Below are 22,672 nucleotides of genomic sequence, written 5' to 3'. Positions count from 1 at the left end.
TTCTAGATGGTAGCACCCATAGCCAACTGATAGAAATATCTCTTTTAAAAAGCAGCAAAATAATGATATGTGAAAACTGGAGGATCACAATTAGCTCTCCATAAGAAGCAGCACATAAACCGTGCTAGATTTTTATTTACAAATCAAATTGAACCATCAGTATTTAAGCATTTTTGCACTGTTTTCTGTTTACACACTGTGACACAATACCTTCTTTAATGAAGTAACGGAAAGACCTGGGATCAGAATCACGATCTTGGCACTGAATCCTGAAGCCATTGACATTGGTCCCAACTGCTAAACTGACTGGGATTTGAAATGAATAGAAATTGGGTGAACAAACCGGTTCTTCATCATTTACTTCCAAAACATTGACAGTTACCTGAAAGGAAAGAGTAATAAAAGCTGAAGATTTTCCACTGTATTGGGTCAGAATTTTATTAACTTCAGAAACTATTTGGCTTTGCCAATTTTGCTCTTTAAGCCAACAGCAGTTGAAGAGCAATGAACCTCTCTTCCAAACTAGATTCTACCATAAAACATAAATGTTCATTTGACCTTTACTTCTTCTTGTGACCAATGCTCTTTTGGGAACAGGTTCCCTAAGTTGAATCATGTTCCAAAACAACAGGGATTTCAATCTTACGTGTCTGACTAGTTGAATTACCTGAAGTGTGTTACAGTAGAAATGAGAAATATTCCCAAGTATTCATTAAACTTCCTTTCAAATGTCTCAAATTGTTTCACAGTTATTAGTTAGGCTTCTTAGGACATTTAATAATAATTCAGAGCAAGATCCATGGAAGGGATGAAGATTCCTTATAGACTGACCATTCCAGTGAAAGAGAAATGCTGGTAAAGGCCTTCTGCATGGCTGGAAGCACCCTTGTTACACCAGATCTGCTTAATGTCAGCTGGTGTTATCTGGTTGAGAGAAAAAGCTTACCACTCTCAAAGCTCTGTCCTCTCGTGTTTGTTGGATTTTAATATATAACAGATAAACCTGTCATGATTACAAGTTCCTGATGCTAAGTTTTCCTTAATGATTGCCTTGAAATATTATAGGTGATAAAGAGATTAAGTACCTCCTTCCTAGTGTCTCCATGGGTGGTGCTTGGCTGGAATAGAAAGCAGACCTAGTACCCATCTGCCCCCCACCAGATGTGGAAAAGAAGAGAGAAAAGTGTAGATAAAGGAGGAGGAGTAGAGTGGGTTTACTCACAGATGCTGTTGCAGTCTTCTCTTGGTCTGAGGCTTGTACTGTGAAAAAGTGTTTCTGAGTCGTTTCGTAGTCTAATTTAGCTAAAATCTTCACATCTCCATTAATTGGGCTGATCCAGAATGCATTTGTGTAATCCTTGGTCCCTCCTCCAGCTACAATGGAATAAGTGATGACACTGCGTGGCCAGTCTGCGTCTCTGGCAGTCACTTTTCCAATACTGGATCCAACTAAGAAGAAAATCCATATTTCATTAACATTTTAAACTTAGAGGAAAAGGAATCGTTCCTGCCAAAGCTTGATAAAATTGTAACTACGTATTTGCTTTAGAATTTTGCACCCCAAAGAAGTAAAACAAAGGTGTGAGAAACACTGGTTTACCCTATTAGGTATGGCTCCCCACGTATCTGTCTGCTAACAATGAATACCACAACACAAGGAATCTGTAGAGAACCACAGCAGAAGTTCTCTGGTGGCAAGGGCCACCCCAGAGCCCTGCACCAACACACGCTAATTACCTCCAGTGTCCAAGCACCAGCCTGAGTCGGAGGAACAAGGCTCTTGTCCACCTTGAGAAAAAATTGCTACTCTTCTGTCTGGCCAGTTTGAAACAGCACTTATGGAGCTCAGCACAGACAAATGTAAATCCTGCTCCTGGATTAGGGTTTAAGGCCACATTTGCAGCAATTGCCCCTGGGCTGTGGCAGGAATTGTAAAATGCTTGGCTCCAGCCTGAGGAGCTGCACTGCCTGCTGGAGCACACGCTTTCCATCCAAGCACCCCTATCTCACTCTGCCTCCCAGGTAAGCTGGATCTAAAGGGACAGTGGGGTGACAGTTCAACACCATGCCTGGGCCAAGGGAGGCCTCTCTCATCTGTACCATGGTCTACAGTGGTTTCTTTGCACTATCACAGTCCTTCCAAAATGCTAATGTAGCAAGAACAGAAAGACAGTCTAAAACAAGAAATCTGAGTTCAGCTTCCAGCTCTATCACAGATTTTTTGTGCAATTGCTGGATTTGTCTGTGTCTTGATTTCTATCTGTACAACTGGAGTTCTTGCCAATTTTGTCTATTTAGGGGTACTAGGAGATTGTACAGGACCCCAGCTGAACAGGAACTTTGAGCCATTCTCCTCATTCTAATAAACAAAAATATGTTTGGAGCAAAAGTGTATTTTTCAGCATGATAACACTGTTTCCATCATGTAGATGCTACTTACTGTACCTTTAGTAATTTCTGGAACATTAAATTCATATGATAGACTACTGAAGACTGGAAAAAATTCATTCACTGGCTTTATCCTGATATAAATGTAAATGGTATCTGGAAATATAACAAGATTAAATCATAGTTAAGTATGGCTGTGAAATTTTCTCATGCATATATTCAAAATACATATGGTATTCCTCTCTCCATGCTGTTACAGCACAGGAAAATATTTTTTTAAATGTGTAAAAAGGATACTTGCTTGAGTAGTTAGGAGAGGCAATATCTTGTACCCTGACAGTCAAAGAATACACTTCAACTCCTGGATTAGATGGGTTTTCTAAGTCAATACTTTCAGTCATCTGAATTAAAAAGAAGCACAATTGTATTTATACTCTCTTTCATAATGTCACAATACACACGATGGCAATTAGATTTCTCAGCATTTTGTAGATGTGGTCTCCCTCTTGAATACACAGAATAGTCCCATAGGCGTAATACGGGCTATAAATCAAATAAAGGATTTCAGGCTTTTTCTTCATGTTCACGGTTTGGGGTCTCTTGGCAGTTCAAAACTCTTTCCTTTTGCCTATCTTCCCCTTAAGAGCAAGAACTTGTATCATTTGAGCAAAAGATCTTTGCCTTTTACCTAGTTAATTCAAAGTGCATGTAATGAACTGGCTATTTACTGCGCCCTTTGTTGGCTCAACAAGAGCCTGTGATTGCTAAATAGCAATAGCTACTCCTTGAGCTCAGGCCTGCAGACCTGTATTAAAGGTATCAGGTTTAGCCACAACTGTTTATCCAGGAACCAAGTAGCTACTAAACAGTGGCTCATATAGAGCTTTAAATCCTAATCTCCTGAACTCTGTCTCTCTGCAAGAGCCTCATAAACTCTGGGGCAGCAGGATTAAAGCACAGGCATCCACTGCTTTTTGTCTATAGGAAAACTACTGGAGGGACGGGACACTTCACATGGCCTGTTACATTATACATGCATGGAGATCAAAGGGCTGATGACAGTCGTACCCTGTGCAGCACTGAAAATGCTTTCTGTGTTGGTAGATGAAGCAGCTGATGATGGTGGTCATTCACATCAATACTTCCAATCAAAAACTGGAGTTAGTTGTACAAACTCATTTTACTGTGCCTATCGCATCTTTGTCTTCTAGGCAGAATGCCTGTGCACTCACTACACTTTGTGGGGTTTTTTTTCTATATTTGTCTGTGGGTTTTTTTAAAGCAACAAAGCAGCCGTCACTGCACATGTCCAGCAGCTGGTGGGGATTCTGGCAAATGCAAATTTTACAGTAGCTATTAGCATAAGGAAGTCATATTTTCACATGTAAAATCACACAAAGTACAAATCCCACCACACTTTTGTGAATATTTACCACATTTGCCATATTGCAGTCCTTCACACTGAAGAGAAGGATCTTCCATGATCTACCATGAATAAATAGGTATGAGATGGCATCAGATTTTTTTGTTTAACCATTTCAAAATTGGTGCTTCACGTGCCCTAAAAAATGACTTTTTTTCAATCATATCTAGCACTTCGATTTAAAACAGCTCTCTGTTCTCCAAATTCTATAGGATCCATAGAAACTGTCCTATTAAAGGGTATGTAGCTTACAACTCATCAAATCAGTCATTCTCACCAACATGAATTACAGTAATTCCTTTTTCTTGTACAGGCAAAAACTCCAAAGTAAGAAATGGCCTTTGTGAAAACTCATAAGATGCTTTCTACAATAAGACAATCTGACATAAAGCCATAAATGACTGACCACAAGTCTTCCAGACTCAGTAGACTCCAGAGCGAAGTTGTTGCTTCCAAAACCTGATAATCCAGTGAAACTAAATAGATTGTTTGGTGGGTCAACATCAATATCTTTACAGTAGTTTCTGAGATCAAGAAGAACTATCCCAGCAGTAGAATTTTCATTTATTTCTTTCCTGTTTAAAAGAAATATGTTTCTCATCAGAGCTCCTTACATTTCTTCTCTTGAATTCTTCGTATACTCCATGCCAAAACATTGACTTCCATTTAATTTCTAAGTGAAATCCTAGATCTAAATAGACAACAGCTGATGAAACAGTCTAGAATCTGAACCATATGCTGTGGTGGGTAACAGCCGTATGTAATGGGCAGCACACAGTTAGTCAAACCCAAAACCAAGACCTTGAAAATCCACTTAACTACAGAAAGCGCCATGAGATTTTAATGCTCAAGATTGGTTCAATTCCAAATTAGTATTTTAAAACATCTTTACAACACTTATTTCTTCAGTATGTTATGTTTTCCTGATGAGAAGTTCATTCTTTTCTCCTTAATTAATACCTGGACCATTCTGCTGCTTTGTGAAGTTAGTGTTTCTGGCCCTGCTGTTGACAGTCTCTGTGACGCACGTGATGGAATTGGTAGGGGAGGGTGTCAATTTTATCTTAATCAAGAAAATGAAATAAAAGAAATAAAGAACTAACTGAAATGTCATTAAGCTCTGATGTTCCCTTGCACAATTCTTATATATAATCTTTCTTTTCCTCCCCTGAAAACTTTTGCCTCATTTAGATGAAAGTTTGAGCTCGGACCACGATGAATGGACCACAGAGACCGTTCTGTTGTCATCATGGACATTGTAACCAAGGAGTGCTCTGAAAAACTGGATTCTCCTCCTGCTAGTCCATGAAACTATATGATTTAAATGCAAGACATTTATCTTAGCTAGTGAGCAAACAATTTAAACAGATACCCGCTAACCAGGAATCTCTCACTGCAGAGGCCTTGGCTTGAGATGCTGGATCTTTATTTGCAGAACAGTCCATCTACCACAAGTAGCAGTTCTTTGAGAACTGCCCTATGCAGTGCTGTGTCCCCTGAAAGACTACAGCACGGGCACATCCAGCACTTCAGATGGAATATTTTGACCTCAGTCGCTCCATAAAATGGAGATAATGTCATACCCTCATCTGCAAACATAAACCAGTTGATCATCATAGAATCATAGATTCTTTAATGTTGGAAAACACCTCTAAGATCATCTTGTTCAGCCACCAATCCATCCTCACCATGCCCACTAACCATGTCCCTCAGTGCCACATCTCCATGGTTCTTGAAAAGCTCACAAAGGTCTCAAAGAGTTCCGAGTAATAGCAAAGTCCATGACCAGGTTACTATGCACAGACATATATGACAAGAGGCTCTGAGATCTGAGGACCCTAACTGATGTGCCCTAAACTGGGCGCTGGTCTGTGGCAACAAGGCAGTGCTAAGGCAATAAGAGCATCAATACCTGAAGGTGGAGGGATTGCATTCTGGTGGGTTGTCATTGATATCTCCAATGATGATTGTGATCTCCATTTCACTGAAGTGCCCCCCACGAGGACTGTCCTCCACCCGGACTATCACGGAGATGTTGGGATAGAGCTGCAGGGGAAGGACATCGCGGTCGATTCTCCCAGTCACCTGCAGTATTCCAGTTGCTGGGGGAAAGCAGCCAGCAGTTAGATGTTCACCGTCAGGGAAGGTAGCAAACACTCATTTTGTACATGTGGGAGGACAGGATAGCTCAGCAGACAGGTAGCAAGCTGAAGTCTTCTGTTCTCCAGAAATTATGGCTGGTTTAATTATTTTTAAAAATGATACAAAATGGCTTTGATAGCTCTGTGTAAGCCTTTCATAGATAAATACCCACTGCTCAAAAATACACCAGCAGAGGGTTTGGAAAGCACTTAGGTTTCATTACACTCGCAAGGAAATGGTGCAAGTCAGAGCTGAGTGCACTCACCAAGCAGCAAGCACAATGAGCAGGTCGTGGTGTCCTTGTTCTCTAGCTAGTAAGATGGCTTCACTTTCTGCTGTTGTCTTTCAAGCACCCTTCAGCACCTCTAAATCTATTCATACATCAAAAGATCTGCTCTCAGCTTGTGCCAAGTGCTCTGATCAGCCATTCAATTAATTACTTTTTCAATTCTGTTAGCTTCTATCCAAAAAAGAGAAGATTGTTCTGGCAGAGCACAATACTGTTGCCAGAGTACTGAGGAGATAAAGGAACAGTTTGTATATCCCCTGCCTTTTGGGGTGTAATTGAGAGGGACAGCAGCAATACACAGGCAAAGGGCACAGGGAATCCAAAGCATATAAGGATCATCTTGATCTCCCACAGCACTGTGCTGCGTGGCATCTTCTACCACTGTGATAAGCATCTTTAAAACAACAGCAGATGAGGGGCAGAGCAGTCACTCAATGCCAGCCCTAGGTGCAAAATCCTCAGGACAGAGAGGGGTGCACCCCAGAGAGCATGGGGACACAGGACCACCACATAGGAAATGACTCTTGAATGACCTCACCTGAGTAGGGGCATGAATAGAGCCATGAAGCTGAGCAGCAGTTTTTGTACCTCACAGTGCTAGAGCAGATTTCAAGTAGAAGAGAGCAAGCTGTGGTCTAACTACTTGCAGCCGTTGCAAGAGCCCCAGAAAAGTCACTACAACCGCTGGAGAAGAAGGCAGCTGATTTAACTTCCACTCAAGGGATCATCAATCTCCAGCCATGAGAAAACATTTGTCAATAAGTCATCTTTGGTCTACTTTCTTTAAGATATCTTATTTAATTTTATTCAGCTGATGGACAAACTTGGCCCTAAAAACGTGCTGAGCATTTCTTTTTCATAGGGACAGATGCCAAAGAAAGTCAACACTCAGGCAAAAACATCTTCTCCTGTGTGGCCACTCTCTTTTTTGGGAGAGTCAGAGGCATGTTTTTGTTTGTCTTACATGGATTTATGGAGAAATATGTGTCAGAAGACTGGATGCTGTAGAAAAGTCTGCTAGGAGAGTCTTCATCATCAGGATCTTTAGCTGTTATATTGGCAACAACAGTTCCTGGGCTTTGTTCCTCTGGAATCCTGTAGATCCTTTGTTTTCTACAAGAGAAAGTGAAGTTCGATAAAAAGCATATCTGTGTTTGCAAGAGCAGCTAAGCACAGACTTAGCTGAGCAACCGATTGTAGAGGTAAAGCACTTGGCCAGGCTGGGCTTGGAGTTGTCAGAGTCAATATCCCAGTCACTGGTTCTGCCAGATGGACTGCAGCAGTAGCTGAGCTGCATCGTGGGCATAAAGCATGACAGGGCCACAAAAATAAGTGTCTTTCCTTTTCCCTGCAACTTTTTCACAGTGAAAGCAATTTGACTTTCACAGAATTGTGGAAGCTGAAGATGGGCAGGGCTGTTCAGTCAAGCAGTCTGTCTCCCTGCAGAACCACCAACCTGTCATTTCCTGTAAATTCCATTGTTTTGCAGGAGAAAAACAAAAATAGAAGCAGTAACACAATTAATTATATTTTGGATTGAATGCTGGAGGCATCTGGGGAGCAACAGCACTACTAAAAAGCTGGGGCTGCTCCTCAGGTAGAGGCAAGAAAGAGCATTCCTGTGGGTGCCCTGCCAATGTCCCCATGATGTTGCTCTAAATTCCCAACGTCTGTCTGATTCATTTTGCATACAAACAGTGGTTCTTTACTCATGCTGTTTGGCCTGCCAGCACTCCCAGATTTCCCATGAAGTGAGTTTTATGGCTCAGATATGGTCTAGCAGGCAGTTGTATAGGATTGTTTATAATGGTTGCAATTGCATGTTCACATGGGCACTAAGGTATGCAGTTGTGGTACTTGACCCATGTGCTAAAGCAGGCATGGACAAGCACACAAAAACTGTGCAAAGACTATGTGAAAGGTGATTTATTCTTCTGAAATGCATGAACCCACAGAACATCTACTCACAAAAGCCAAAGGGAGTTGAAGATGCTTAGTTCAAAGAAGCATTAGGAGTATGTTTCAAGACAGAACCTTTTCTGTATATTTTAAACTTTCTGTGCCACCACTAATTGACTAGTGCATAGTTCCTAGATTAGGAAAACATGAGCCCTGTGCCCCAGAGAGGAACCACAACTCTGACCTCTCTCCACAGCTCCACCTTCACAGTCCTGCCAGCCTTGCATGGGCCATTGCCTTGTCCCCACCAGATCTCTCAGGAAGGAGTGGGCCATTCTCAAGCACATCCCCATTACACCAACGGCTCGTGCAGCTGGGCAGGAGCTGGTGCCACCTCCTCTGCAGCCATGCCTGGGCTGTGTCCTGCTACCAATCAACCCGCCACTTGCCAGTCGTGTTTTACAGCACAGTTCAAGCAGACCTTTTAGACACTGTAGTGTAATTGCGAAGGAAGCACGTTTGTTTTCTTGTCTTCTTTGTTTTCTTGACTCCACAAGTTTTCCGCTGATTTTAACAGCCAAAATTTCAAAAGGGTGAATGCCAGTGCAGTGTTGTGAACACCAAAAACAGATGTGCCTGCATATACTATGGGAACAATTAGAAAGATCTTTTGAAACTCTGCTCTTGACAGCTTTGATCAGGAGAAAATAAAGAAGGTTTGCTAACTTGTCAAGTTTCCCCAACTCCCATCCCAGCACTAATTATTATAGTGTCAGAAAATACATAGCCCCAGCATGCAGCTCACATTTTAGCATAGTGAGGGCATGCATGTACATAGTGAGGACAGCTCATGAAGAGTAATTTAATCTCAAGCTCTTTACAAACTGAACTTCTATTTTTGGTCTGTAGCGTCAATCTAAAAAGGAAAAGATTCAAACAAATACTATGCCTTATTTGTGTCATACAAAAACTGAGTCTTAGACATTAGGTGTTGTGAATACTCCACTCACTATCTTGAACAAGTTGAAAAATATTTAAAAGAGCTCCTTCGGCATTCCAGACATAAGGATAAATAAACAGAAATGGCAACATTTGAATGAAATAATCAGTCTAGAACACAAGGTGCAAATATTGGCACTGGGAAGTGGATTCCTGCTGCTTGTACAGCACTATGGATAGAGCTGTTAACCTTTTTGGTTACTTCATACATGAAGTTCAAAGATTAAATAAGTAGCAACAAAAATATCCAGATCTGTTTCTAATATTTCATTCTTCCATTTCCCCAAGTTCTCTACCCCTCTACCAGCAAGGTCCAAATCCTTGACCTCAGCCTACGTAGCACCCAGAGGACTGCTCCAGACCAGTGTCCAGGGACCTCTTGGTGTGGTCCAGGTGCTATATGGACTTAGAATCATTAAGACTGGAAAAGACCTCTAAGATCATCCAGTCCAACTGTCCAACTACCACCAATATTACCCACTAAGCCATGCCCTGAAGTACCACATCTACACAATTCTTGAACGCCTTCAGGGACAGTGACTCCATCACCTCCATGGCAATTCCAATTCCTCACCACTCCTTCTGAGAAGAAATGTTTCCTAATGGTCAACCTGAACATCCCTTGGCTCAGCTTGAGGCCGTTCCTTCTCATCCTATCACTGTTACTTGAAAGAAGAGGCTGACCTCCACCTCACCACAACCTCCTTTCAGGCAGCTGTAGAGAGTGCTAAGGTCTTCCCTGAGCCTCCTCTTCTCCAGACTGAACCATCACAGTTCCCTCAGCTGCTCCCCATCAGCCCTGAGCTGCAGATCCTTCACAGCTTTGTTGCCCTTCTCTGGACATGCTCCAGAGCCTCAATGTCTTTCTTGTAGTGAACTTCAGTTCAAAACTGAACACAACGCTTGAGGTGCAACCTCACCAATGCTGAGTACAAAGGCACAACTACCTCCCTGTCCTGCTGACTACACAATTTCTGAAACAAGCCAGGTTGCCACTGGCTTTCTTGGCCACCTGAAAACACTGCTGGCTCATGTTCAGTTGAGTGTCAATCAATACCCCCTTCATCCTTCTCCATGCGGATTTTCAGCCACTGTGCCCCAGCCAAACCTGTAGCATTGCATGAGGTTGTTGTGACCAAAGTGCAGGACCCAGCACTCGGTCTCGCTGTAGGTCATACAATTGGCCTCAGCCCAGCAACGCAGCCTGCCCAAGTTCCTCTGTAGGGCCTTCCTACCCCACGCAGATTGACACTTCCTCCCAGCTTGGTGTCATCTGCAAACTTACTGAGGGTGCTCTCAATTCCCTCATCCAAATAATCAAGATAGTGAAGAGGACAGGCCTCAATACCAAACCCTGGGGAACACCACTCATGACCACTTGCCAGCTGGATTTAACTCCATTCACCGTCACTTCCCGGGCCCAGCCTGCAGCCAGAACTTTACCCAGCAAAGAGTGTACCTGTCCAAGCCATGGACTGCCAGCTCTTTGCATAGGTGGCAGGAGAGATCTCACCATAAATACTCACAGTGGGGACTTTCTACAGCCTCAGGATCAGAAGACACAAAGAGAACATCTAGAATCCAATTAATGTCTCACACAAAACGAGAGATAAATCAACTGCAGAATCAGACCAACTCTACAAGAATTGTGCCTGTCAGGTTCCTGATTCAGAAACAATCGTCCATTATGCTTCTCGCCACAAAATAGACCTCTAGTAGCATGCGGTTATTCTTTCCCATTTTGCAAATTTTCAACGATATTCTTTATTTGAACTAAAGCTCCATTGATTTTCAAAAGCTATTTCTGACTTCTGTGTTATGACACAACAATTTCCTGCTTGTGACAGTCAGGGATGGCAATGTTTCAAAGAGGACTAAGGTCGTTACAAGTGTAAGTGTCTGGGAAGAAGAGGAAAAGACAGATCAAAAGTGAGACCTTTTTATGTCTAGACATTTCTGCATGAATAAACATCATTACAGTGAAACACACATCTGCATGAAGAGTAAATTCTGTATGACTGTATTCACATGGGCTAAAACTCAGGCCTTTGTCTGAACTTGTCCAAAGGTCTGCACAGCTTTAACCTCTGCTTACTAACAAATACAACAAGCCTGTTCGGCTGCCCTTAGCGCAAGAGCAGAACCTGGAAAAGTTAAAACTAATAAGAATATAAATAATAAAAAAGGGAAATGAAAGCAAATCTTTTCAGCAAAAGAACAGGAGTCATAACAAAATGAAAACACTGTTCTCGGTAGTACTGTGTTGCTGTATTAGTTTGCCCTCTGTGACACCCTCCCACTGGCACCAAGGCAGTAAAGCTGGGAAAACATCTACATTTTCAGTATAAAGGAAGTTTTTCACTTACGTGGTAAAGTAAGGACTTTCATCATCGATGTTAATTATATTTATATTCACTGTTTTAGTAGAGTTTAGTCCTTCTGGATCTGTCACTGTTATATTTAAAAAATAGCTGTTAAATAAGAAAACAAAACAAGAATCACTCTTTGGCTACACTGCCCACTGCAAGCACATGAATAAGATAAATTCTCACCAGTGTGGATCCTTCTCATAATCTATTTTTTTTTTTGAAAAAATGTCTCCATTTTCCAAGACCCAGAATGGCTCTGATTCAGGGAGCGGTGAATACTGAAATGAAGGGGACAATGAATCAGTTTCTGCATCATTTTGTCTGAGCAGCCCTCTGGTCTTGCACTGCTTTATAGAAGGGCCGAGGCACAGCGCGGTGCCTGACCCAGAACCACGTGATGAAGTGTGCAGACACACAGATGCATTTCCCTCTTCGGGTCCAGCTCCTGAATGTGCTCTTTTATAAAACAAAAGCCAAAAAGGCAGAGCTGCAAAACAATTCTTAGCTAAGTGCTGTTATTTTTCTCCTTTCTGCAAACAAAGTTATCACTTCCCAGGCATTTTTGCTGATATCAAGAGTATTTTCCAATATGCTAATCCATTTGCTTAACTGAGGGGAACAGCGTGTCTTGGGATTGTCACAAAAATGAGATACCGTTGCCTTGTATGCAGTTTCCTTACTGCCTCATATGAAAGAATTTACATTGTGACATAGAAGATTGAAAATCTTACATACTTTATGTCACTCTCACCAACTAAAAATGTTCTGAAGCCTTTTTTTTAAAAAAATACATGATTCCTACTGTATGTCTGATTGACTGCATCAAACTCTGCCTTCAGTGCCCCTTAATTCTGGAGTGCTGCGAACTCAAAATACAATTTGTGTCCAAACACTGAGGCTGGGTTTCCTCAATTTACTATTGACAATGCTTCAACCTTTTCCAGTGTTCCAGTTGACGATGAAGTGCGTTGCTGGAAGAGGCAGCTAGAACTTCAGATAGAGCAGTTGATATAATTTCTGTTGTTTTTTTTTCCAGCTTACTTTGAGTTCACCATTTTCAGGATCGGTTGCATTGACTCTGTAGATGAGTCCAGGAGGCATTCCTTCCAAGACATAGATCCTTACAGCTGCATGGATAGAAGTGCACGCAGTGTTAATTGCACAAGAATGAGAGGCACACCAGCAAGAAGACTGACACTCTGAAGCTGTCTGAGTGCATTACTGTCTGATGTGTGCTCTCACTTCACCCGTGTCCTTCCAAAATTATCACAGGAATGAGCACAAACACTCAAAAGATTAAAAGGAAAAATATGTATCTGCAGACAGACACCCCTCACTGATAGTTGAGAAAGACTGATCTGTAAGTAAGATCTTCACTGAGCTGTTCAGTGGGTATGGAGTACAACTGCACTTTGTGGATACATGTCTGTCTCAGCCATACAGATGGGGAGAACAAGATCTGTTCTCCATCCTCCCCCATCCCCTTCACACCCACCCCTGCCCCCTGCCAGGAGAGCTCAAAGCCTTTCCTCTTCATTTCTGCTTTTCCTTTACATCTATGGGATGAATAAATGGTAGATGGCCTGTTCTTAATCTCTTGCCTTACTCAGAGCAAGGAGTATTCCTCCACAACTGAGCTGCCCACACTCAGCCACTGGCAACAGGCTCAGGCGCAGTGACGAGCAGAACAACAGCTCCTTAGATCCCATTATTTGCTTTCTGCCCTTTGTGTCTGCTGAACCTGGCATTTCTGGACTATTAATTGCTGCTGTGACCCCCGCTGACTGCTGCTTCTCATCAGGGCGGTGGGAACCCCAGCACAGCGTAATGAGTTGTTCCCAGAGGACAACAATACAAATATAAGGTTTAATGAGAGGGAGATGCTTTTTAATAACCAACGAATGCGCAATTAGTGTCTAATTGTGGCTGGTACTGTTAACTACAGCCACGCAGTTAGACAGATCAGACATCTGTGCTCACCAATTTATGGCAGCTCTAGCTGAGAGTTAAGCTGATGCACTTATTTGTAACAAGCTCCCACGTAGTATGTTTCATGCTGTGCCAATCCCATGAAGTGTCACATTTAATTATTATTAGATTCCATCAGCACCCATGATACACAAGACACCCTCAACACTGAGAAGATGAAACAGCCTCTTCCCTCGGGGAAGCTAATTTGCTTTACAAACTAAACATTGTGTGGAATGGAGCATCCTCATGCTCAGTGGCATTGGAGAAGTGGCTGAGCTGTGGCCGTGCTGCGCTGAGCCCAACTCTGTGGACAGCCCAGCAGCACCCGCACAGCCAGCTGCAGCCCATGTAGGACTGCCAATCCGGATCTGGGTGTTTGTCAGCCACTCCCAAACATCTAGCATGAGCAGATGAGTGTGATATTCTCATATTAAAAAAAAAAAATAAAAAATAAGGAAAAAGTTTTTTACAGTAAGGGTGGCGAGGCTCTGGAACAGGTTGCCCAGAGAGGTGGTGGAAGCCCCATCCCTGGAGACATTCAAGGTCAGGCTGGATGGAGCTCTAAGCACCTAATCTAGCTGTAGGTGTCCCTGTGCACTGCAGAGGAGTTGGACTCGATGGCTTTTAAGGGTCTCTTCCAACTCAAATGATTTTACGATTCCATGATTGAATGTTCTTGCCTAAGTGCTGCTATGGGTCCAGACACTCAACCTTGTTGTTAACACTGTTGCAGACTTTTCCTTTTTGCATCTTTGTGATCTGAAAGCAAACCTGGTTTCCTGTGGGTGCAAATTCTTGCACAGCCGCAATACACACTTCTTTAAATTTATCCTCCCTCTCCAAATCAGTCTAGTTTCAACAAACTACAGCAATATGGATCCATATTGTGTTGGCTGCATCCCTATCAAACTTTGGGTTCCCAATTCATATATCTCGGGCACTTCATCTCATTTAAAAAAAAAAAAAAAAAAACACCAAAAAGCAAACAAAGAAAAAGATATAACATACAAATATAAATAAGGAACATGTAAAAACAACACTGCTTTCTTTTTTCTTCCTTTCTTTTTTTCAAACTTCAAATGCATTTAAATGTCTTAATCATTTATAGTCAAATCTTCAAGAAAACTAAAAGGGCATTTCTGGAGATGAAGCATACCAAATACTTGTGTAAAATAAAGCTTTGATAGAAAACCCTTGTTTCCACCCTTGTTTTCCTATAGGAAAATATTTGGACCACTTTAACTACAGGCACTGTGTGCTGTTACATTCTGTATCTGATGTCATCTTTTTGAGTGCTGCTCTTTTCAGATGCCACCATTATCTTACTTTGAATTGCCATATTTCCCCGAAATACAGGACGTTCATTCTTATCTGCTACTTGGACAGTCAGTGTGTTGAGGTCAGTTCTCCCAGCACTATCTTCAACAAAAATCTGTAAATCAAAGCGCTTTGGCATAGTTTCATAATCTAGGATAGGGTTTCCAGTGGTAACAACCTGAAGATAAAAAGAAATGTTATTAGCACATCACGCAAGAGATGTAAGTTACGGTCTATAGAAGTGAATACAAGTAAAGGAACACTTGCCAACAACAAGCAGTGAGCATTTTAGATCATCTTCTACTTACTGAGACAGCACTTGACGGTGGCAGAAATGTGAGAAAAAAGAACAGACAGACCAGATAGTTGTGGCCTCATGGATCAATGCAAGAACCCCACGTGTGAGGGACAGTTTGGGGAGGAGAAAGCCCAGCAGGAACTGTCCTGCCTGGAAAGCAGTGTGTCTCCTTCATGGCCACAAGCACATCTCCTTTGCAGGAAGGAGCATGCAGCAGGAGTCTGTACAGCCCAGCAGGAACAAGGCCCTTCCCTTTGTAAGTGGGTCGGGGAGAAGACTTGCAGGAAACCACAGGAAGGAGTGAGCTGCAAGAGCACATTGCATGAGAGCAAGACCAGAACTGCTTGGGGAAATTGAACTAATTAAAAATTAACATAAGCCTTATGTTCTGTAAGCCTGGTAATGCAAATGTTTGATTTATTGAGATTTTTTTTCAAAGGCTTCCAGCTTTGCACGTCACCCCTTAACACAGAAGGTGATCATTGAATGTCTTGAGTTGGAAGGGAACTTAAAGCCTACCAGTCCCTTTCTTGTGCTGGGGGCCCCAGGCCTGGACGTAGGCCTGGGCCAGAGCAAGAGCAGGATGCCGAAAGTTGTATGCTACGATCCTCACTGCGGAAGCTGATAAAGAAGCAAGAACTTTCCTTTCTTGGTACAAGAAAGGAAAAGGTGGCTACTAACTTTGTGTAGCTAAAGAAGTATGAAGCCTGAACTCTGGTGGTAAAGTGCTGTGGACCTCGAGAGGGGGAAGAGTTGGGTCTCACAACGTGTGTGAGGAGGGCAGGTTATGTCAGGTTATTCACAATACTGCAAAAGGGAAGAGTCCAGAGAGGGTGTAGGAGGGGAACTATGAAAGAAATCCTTGATTTTAGCTGAGATGTCATGACCAGAGGACAAATGCAGAAGTTGTGTCAGCAAAATTAGAAGATAGAATCCAAAACAGATACAATTAATGAAGACAGTTGGAGGAAAGTGAGCAGAATCACAAATTTCTTTTGCCTTCTGTATGAAATAGCTATTCTCTGGAAACTCTATTCCACACTCCTTTATAGAGACTTCACAAGTGAAGGTGTGAATCTAGATAATCTCTTCTGAGGCTGCACTTGTGAAGAATGTCTTGCCACTGGTGTAGGCTGTGAGTGGCTTACCTCAGTTCCAGGCAGGAGCAATGCTTACTGATAAAGGCAGCATCCACACACCTGAAGCAGCTGCAGATGTAGTGAGCAGCACCTTGAGTCACTCCATAACTGCCCACCCCTCACTCCACCCAAGAATCTCACTGCTCCTTGCTTTCCCCTTCGGTCCTGGGGAGCAGAGGGAGCATCACATCAAGATAGCTTTGGGCAGCAATGTATTTTCATGCCCTCAGCACAGTGCTCATATCTCAGTAACCATGACCTTCTCAGAAACCCCAAAACATATCAAGAAGTGTGATATTGCCCAGGCTTGCTGCAAAAGGATTAATTTGGTTCACAAATACAGGAGAACCTGTGCTAACAGGTACTTACCTAAGCTGCAGGCCCCAAAACTCACATACAAAATATTGCTTGTATCTTAGCAAGGATTTAATGGCAGTAAGTAGAGCTGAGGTATCTCATTTTGGACCACATTACTCTTGGAAAATGTTCTACCAATCTGCTAAAAATAGTGTAAATAAATAAAAGTATCAAAGTTCATCAAATAAATTAACTAAGGACACTCATGAGCATTTATCCTTGCCTTGTGGGTTGCACGTGTTCAGTCAACTGCTCACTAGTACAATTTGTATCTAGCTTTCTTTATGAGATTTTCATGACTGATATTCACTGGTCGAATCACTTCATTCCAGTTCCTCAAGTGGGTTAGGAAATCCCAGTAACAGTTACAGTTCAGGCAAGATATACAAGGTCCTCACAGGCAATTTCAGTAATGGAGCTGTGGTAAGAAATGACTTCAGAGTGCCAGAGACTTTTAGTAGTGTCATTTTTCCTTCAGATTAGTTTTCCAGTCCCACTCATCAAGCAGCCCACAGTGCTGCACAGTACAGAAATGGCACAGGACAGGAATGAGAGGGCATAGAAAAGGACTATGTTTTGCAGCGGAAGGGACAGCTTTAATTCAGAATGCCAAAATACAGCCTAGGAATTGAAGAACTTCCAAGAAACCTCCTTGGAAACACCCAGAAAAATGTATTAAATTATTTTTTTAAGACTCTACTCAATATCTATCAGTATCTTTCAAAGGTGCTCAAGAGTGTCACTGTTGAGGCTCAGACACACAAGTGGGCTGCAATGGAGTGACAAGCCATCACGCCTCTGAACACTCACTGCTAGTGACAAATGTGAGGCAATGCTTGCTAATTTATCCAGCAACGAAAGCTAGCTGGAGCCAATAGAAACTGCCTTGCATTTGACATAGAACAAGAGCACGCAGTAGACAGAAATAGATCAGGGATGTGTGTGATAACTTCATACCTCAAAGTGACTTCCTCACGGGTCACAGCTCCCATTCAGAGTTAAACACAGCTTTGATCTGACTCAGCATATGCTGTTTTGGAAGCAAGTCAAACTCATTTTTGTTCTAGGTGGGAGTGTCCAAACAGGAGTTCCGTATGATTTAAATAATCCGCTTTAAATTCACAGCAATTTCATATTAAGTAGGTTGAAAAACTTACAGATAACTTACAGATAAACCCACAAAACAAAACTTGGTCCTATATGCCCTTCTTAACCTCACATTTTCTAGAAAATCATGTTTTCTATCACAGAATAAACAGAATTATTGTGATGAGTGGTTTCTGCCTAGATGCAATTAAAATTGCAATCAGTGTTGCTACTCATTTGTCATTTCTATTGCAGCATGTCCAAATAGTACTACAGTCTGCATTTACAACACCTTTCTGATTAACAGATGAGTCACCGTGCACTGCCAGTTCTCAGCAATCCAGGAGCCATCAGCTGACAGGACTGAGCATTGCTCAAACTGAACAGAAAACTCACCCTGTACACAAGATCTCCTGCGGATACAATAGCAAATGCTTCCGTAAGTGGGTTCGAATTAACTATGGTAGGATGTATTGCAACAACTCCAGAAGACAATGGAGAACCAGTTACATTGAAGGTATAAATGGAGACACCGGCTGGTGCATTTTCTTCAACGGTCCTTGTTGCAGGTAAGCCCCTAAGCAATGGGGTTCTTCTTCCTGCAAGATGAAAATGAATGAAAAATTACTTCTAGGAGTCTCAGACTGGCAGGAGCACACAGCTGCTGCCAAGAGATGCCATTAATGAGCACAAAATGCCCTGATTCTCCTTTTGCTCATGAATGGTGGTGTTGCACTGCAGTAAGCCCAGTACTAATGGCAGAAGAATTGATCTTTTCTCTAATTCAGTACTATTCTATTGTCACCTCAGGTAGCTGATGTTTAAGCAATATTGTTACTGCATTGCTTGCCTTCATATCCACAGACTGGCAACATACCTCAATGAGACTGAGAAGGACTGAATGCTGACGGCTTACCCAGAACACTTGCCAAGAAAGCTGGCTGCCATCAGTCAAACTTTCCATGCGCTGTGTGCCAGGACAGCAGCAGATCCTGCTCACCAAAAGGCAGGCTGTTCATGTCCCAGCAGCTACTGCAGCAAAAGTACCATGAAGTCTTTATTTTTGCTGGGCAGCTGCAAGGTAAAAAGCTGCTAGGGTGACCGTTCTGAGGCCATCAGGGCTGCAGCATGTTCGCACCTGGATGCCCAGCCTGAGCCTTGGGAATGCCAAAGGGAAATGTGCTGTGTTGCAGCTCCTCTGAATAGTGAGACAGAGCCATGTCCCCCTGCCCCTCCTCATGTGGCTGGGGAAGAATGGCCTACATCAGCCCCCAGAGAGGCTCTACAATTGCCATCCCTCAATGGCAGCAGGGTCTTTAATCTGGAGGGGAGAATTCAGCTCAAGGAGTTTCAAATGACATTAGAAGAAGCCTTGGTGACTTTTGCCTTAAACTATCAAAAATTTTCTTTCTCTGACTCACTAGCAACATTTGGGAGCATTTTAGGGACAGATTACATATGATTTGTGTTTGTGTGACAGATATTGCTTCTATTACTGAACTCTCAAATAACTGTTCTCCATAGGACCAAAGACCAAGTGTCCTAGTGTCCTTGCTTCCTGAGAAGCAAAAGCAATAGTGATAGATGAGTCCATGAGGCAAAACACAGAGTACTATGGACTCTCTTCCCAAATCCCAGAGAAGGACTAAGCTTTTATCAATGTTCTTCAAGATTCTTGAAAACATAGACATTAAAAATTGCCTATGTAAATGAGATTCAGCTGAGAGTGACTTCTGGGGATACACTTCCACAAGTGGAGCTGAGCTTTGAATGTAACCTGTGGGCAGTATTCAGTATCCAGTATTTAAAACAAGTCACAGTTCATTGATGGAAACCACTTACAAAGTCACTGAAATCATTTATAACACTTAGAAATATATTTAAAAATAGTTTCTATTTTTATATTATCTCTGAAGAGGTCTGTTTACTCAGGATTCATCTTTTTGTCTTTCTAAACAGTAAGTGCTTACTTTTTGCTCTTTTTTTAACTGAAATTTTCCATACTATATCTAAATGGCTGCTTCTTCTTCCAGCTGATTTTACAAAAGCCCTCCGTTTCCGCAAGTCCTTGGTTACCTCCTCATTTCAGAGGATGAACCATTTCTGAAGAAATTTAACACATTATTTATCAGAATTACCAGCCCCAATCATTAACAAGTTCTGAGCCCAGTATAAAGCAGTTATAGGAATGTCTTCTGGAAGTATACGTATATTCAAGCCCTAATTATCTGCGATTCGTTAACCTTTACAGTGGGCTTGAGTCACACCTTCAAGCTTTTCTCTTCCCATAAACCACATTGGTGAGACAAATACTGTTCTTCAGGACCAGCTGAGATTCACAAACAGTGCCCTGATAAAAGTCAGGGGGGCATCAAAGAAAACACCAAATGCTGGCAGGTTTCTGAGGACTGGAAGAATTCTTTCAGTTTCGTGAGAGTGAGGTGATCCTACCTGGGAAGACAGCTTGCTACAAACAACTCTATCAGTCACACAGATTGCAGTTTGTAGATCTATTTTAAGTAGCTAACATGTACCTATTCGCAAAATTTTTGTGTTTTTATGCTGAGCAAAAATACTGATACCCTCCTAATATTCGCCATAAGTGTTTTTCTGTTCAGTTGCTTGTTGCATAGAAATGTTAACTTTATTTGAAAGGACAATGCTATGGTATTAAGAGTAGATAGTGTTTCTGGCAGTTGTGACCTCCTTTCCCACTCCAACACTGTCATACTGAGCAGTAGCTATTGCACACTGGAGTGCCTCTTCCAGAAAAAAGTCTTGTGAGGGGTCATATTCTCTTCATTATACTGCTGTAACCACAGAGCTTAATCTATTTCAGTAGGAAAATAATTGTTACTTGATTTTTTCCATCCATGTCTGATCCCTAAATATGTATTATAAAGTTCCCAAGAGAAAGTACAACAGCCAACAGTGTTCTAATTTTAGCAGTATAATGAAATCATGTTCTTACCGGATACTACTCCCAGCAAAATGAAGAGAAGGAACGTGCTCTTCATTGCCTTTACAACCCCGTCCTTCACGTCCTCAGGATGCCAACTGAAGGAAGACCATGGTATGTTTTCCCCCGTTTACAATCTGTTCCACCTAAATTCTTCCTCTTTGTCATGTGGGGTGAGAAATAAAACAAAGGACCATGTCTCTAAGGGAGTTTCTAAACACCGTCAGCTTGTTTGCTTGCCAGGGAACTGCTCCTTGCTCGCACTCCAGCCACAGACCTGGGCCACACTTGAGAAAACAGTCATGAATAATCCTTTCATTGGAATGATCTTATTTATTGAAGCATTATGAAAAGAATCTAGGAAGTTCTAAATGTGGAAATACTGCACTGCTTTCATAGCTCTGGCAAACGAGGTGCTCTCTTCACAGACTAGGATCAATTACTCACACTTTCTTACGTACACCAGAAACCTGATTTTTTCTCATTTCACCAAGTACCAGAGAATTACTCAGAACACTCACTGCATATCTAGAGGTGAGACTGCAGCACATGCACGTGACAAAGTCAGCTTTGTCATAGCTGTCTCAGGGACAGCATGGACCACCATGCAAAGTGCACTGGTTCCTTGGATTGGGCATTTAGACAGCTAGCCCACAATACACTTGCGCAACTTCTACTTTTTTGACCTAAGGGCAGTCCTAGCATTTTTGGTGAAACATGTTATAGAAGTGACACTAATACTGGAACTGGTGGACCTGGATGCAATATAGGTGCATCAGTATCAACTCACAGAATAATTTTGGTTGGAAGAGACTTCTGGAGGTCACCTAGTCAAACACCCTGCCTAGAGCAGGCCCAATTAGATCCAGTTGCTCAAGAATTTGTCAGTTGGTTCTCAAATACCTCCACACAAACTTACCAGCTCTGCTAAGAGGTAGGAGCTAGTGATTCAAGTTTAACACAGCTCTGGAGAAACAACACCGATTTGTGAGCCTCCAGATGTATCTCTGGATGGTTCTGCACAATGCTGTGGCTGTCCCGGTGATATTGCTTTGGGGAATTGTAAGAAACATCCATTTGATGGTTGAGCTGTGCTTCTAGAGTCTGCTAAGTCCAGATATGGCCTTGGCCTACAAGCAAATATGGTTCCACTATGTCACCTGGAAGCATATACTGCACCAGGCTGTGTTACTGAGGAAGCTAATCTTCCACTACCCCGGGAAATGTGGGCCTACATACTATATTAGCTATATATATATATATGGGAAGCCTCACCCTCAAATGACCTAATTATGCTGATAAGATATTAATGCATATGTATTCATAGCAGAAGAAAAATCTGACCTGTCCCTGTACATACCAGGTCATTGCCCAGCCCTTCACATGCATTTCCTGGGTCTGCAAAGATGCTTTTGACCTGAATGAACACCTCACAAGGATGAGATCTGTGTGCACAGACATGAACGAGGCCTGGGCAATAAGTACATAATTGTTTACAAATTACCAGAATAGCATGAAACTGCTGCTAGATTTTTCCCTTCCTTCTAGATGTAACGTCTAATCTTTCTCATCATACTGCTATTTCTTTTGCTCTTTGAAGAGCTAAAGAAACACAAAGGCTAAATTTTAAAGTCTTTCAGATACGTATTTACATTTGTTTAGCATCTAGTTTGATAGACAGTTCCCATCCTAAGCTCCGAATAGCCAAGCCATGCCAGAACTCAGAGATCACGGTTTTTTATCCTTTATTTTCTTTCTCTTCATTCTTTGGCTGCTTTAGAGAGTTTGTTAGTGGTGGTGGTTGTTTGTTTTGTTGTTTGGTGTTCTTTTTTGCCTACAAATACATGCTTCAGCATCTTTGTTTTTTCCTTCCTTCGTATGAGAATCCACACGGATCTACTTTCAAAAGGAGTTTAGTATCCAAAGACACAAATCAGATTTTTCTCAGCATATCTTGTACCAAGGACACCATAGAGGAATCTTGGAGACATGGACGGTAAAAGCATTTGGAAGATGTATATGTGCTTAAAATGCCA

At 42.1% G+C, this 22,672-nt stretch overlaps 1 protein-coding gene across 3 annotated transcripts in view; it reads right to left on the bottom strand.

The window, feature by feature from the left end:
- The window catches only part of CDHR3 (cadherin related family member 3), a 34,330-nt gene extending 13,435 nt beyond the window's left edge, over positions 1-20,895 (bottom strand). Inside the window, exons 1-13 of one of the 3 annotated variants that reach the window (XM_021384578.1) lie at positions 20,649-20,895; positions 18,074-18,276; positions 14,807-14,912; positions 12,551-12,636; positions 11,693-11,787; positions 11,507-11,611; positions 7,207-7,355; positions 5,724-5,913; positions 4,218-4,386; positions 2,690-2,789; positions 2,446-2,544; positions 1,223-1,449; positions 211-382 (exon numbers count right to left, since the gene is read on the bottom strand). In XM_021384578.1, the coding sequence (XP_021240253.1) occupies positions 211-382; positions 1,223-1,449; positions 2,446-2,544; positions 2,690-2,789; positions 4,218-4,386; positions 5,724-5,913; positions 7,207-7,355; positions 11,507-11,611; positions 11,693-11,787; positions 12,551-12,636; positions 14,807-14,912; positions 18,074-18,276; positions 20,649-20,694 (1,747 nt within the window). In that variant the 5' untranslated portion in view covers positions 20,695-20,895. Of the gene's footprint in view, positions 1-210; positions 383-1,222; positions 1,450-2,445; positions 2,545-2,689; positions 2,790-4,217; positions 4,387-5,723; positions 5,914-7,206; positions 7,356-11,506; positions 11,612-11,692; positions 11,788-12,550; positions 12,637-14,806; positions 14,976-18,073; positions 18,277-20,648 lie in introns of all 3 variants that reach the window. The other 2 variants (XM_021384577.1, XM_021384576.1) reach the window with 2 other exon arrangements.

This window comes from Numida meleagris, chromosome 1, assembly GCF_002078875.1.
Source record: "Numida meleagris isolate 19003 breed g44 Domestic line chromosome 1, NumMel1.0, whole genome shotgun sequence".
Taxonomy (NCBI): Eukaryota; Metazoa; Chordata; class Aves; order Galliformes; family Numididae; genus Numida; species Numida meleagris.
This window is presented reverse-complemented; position numbering and strand designations above follow the sequence as displayed.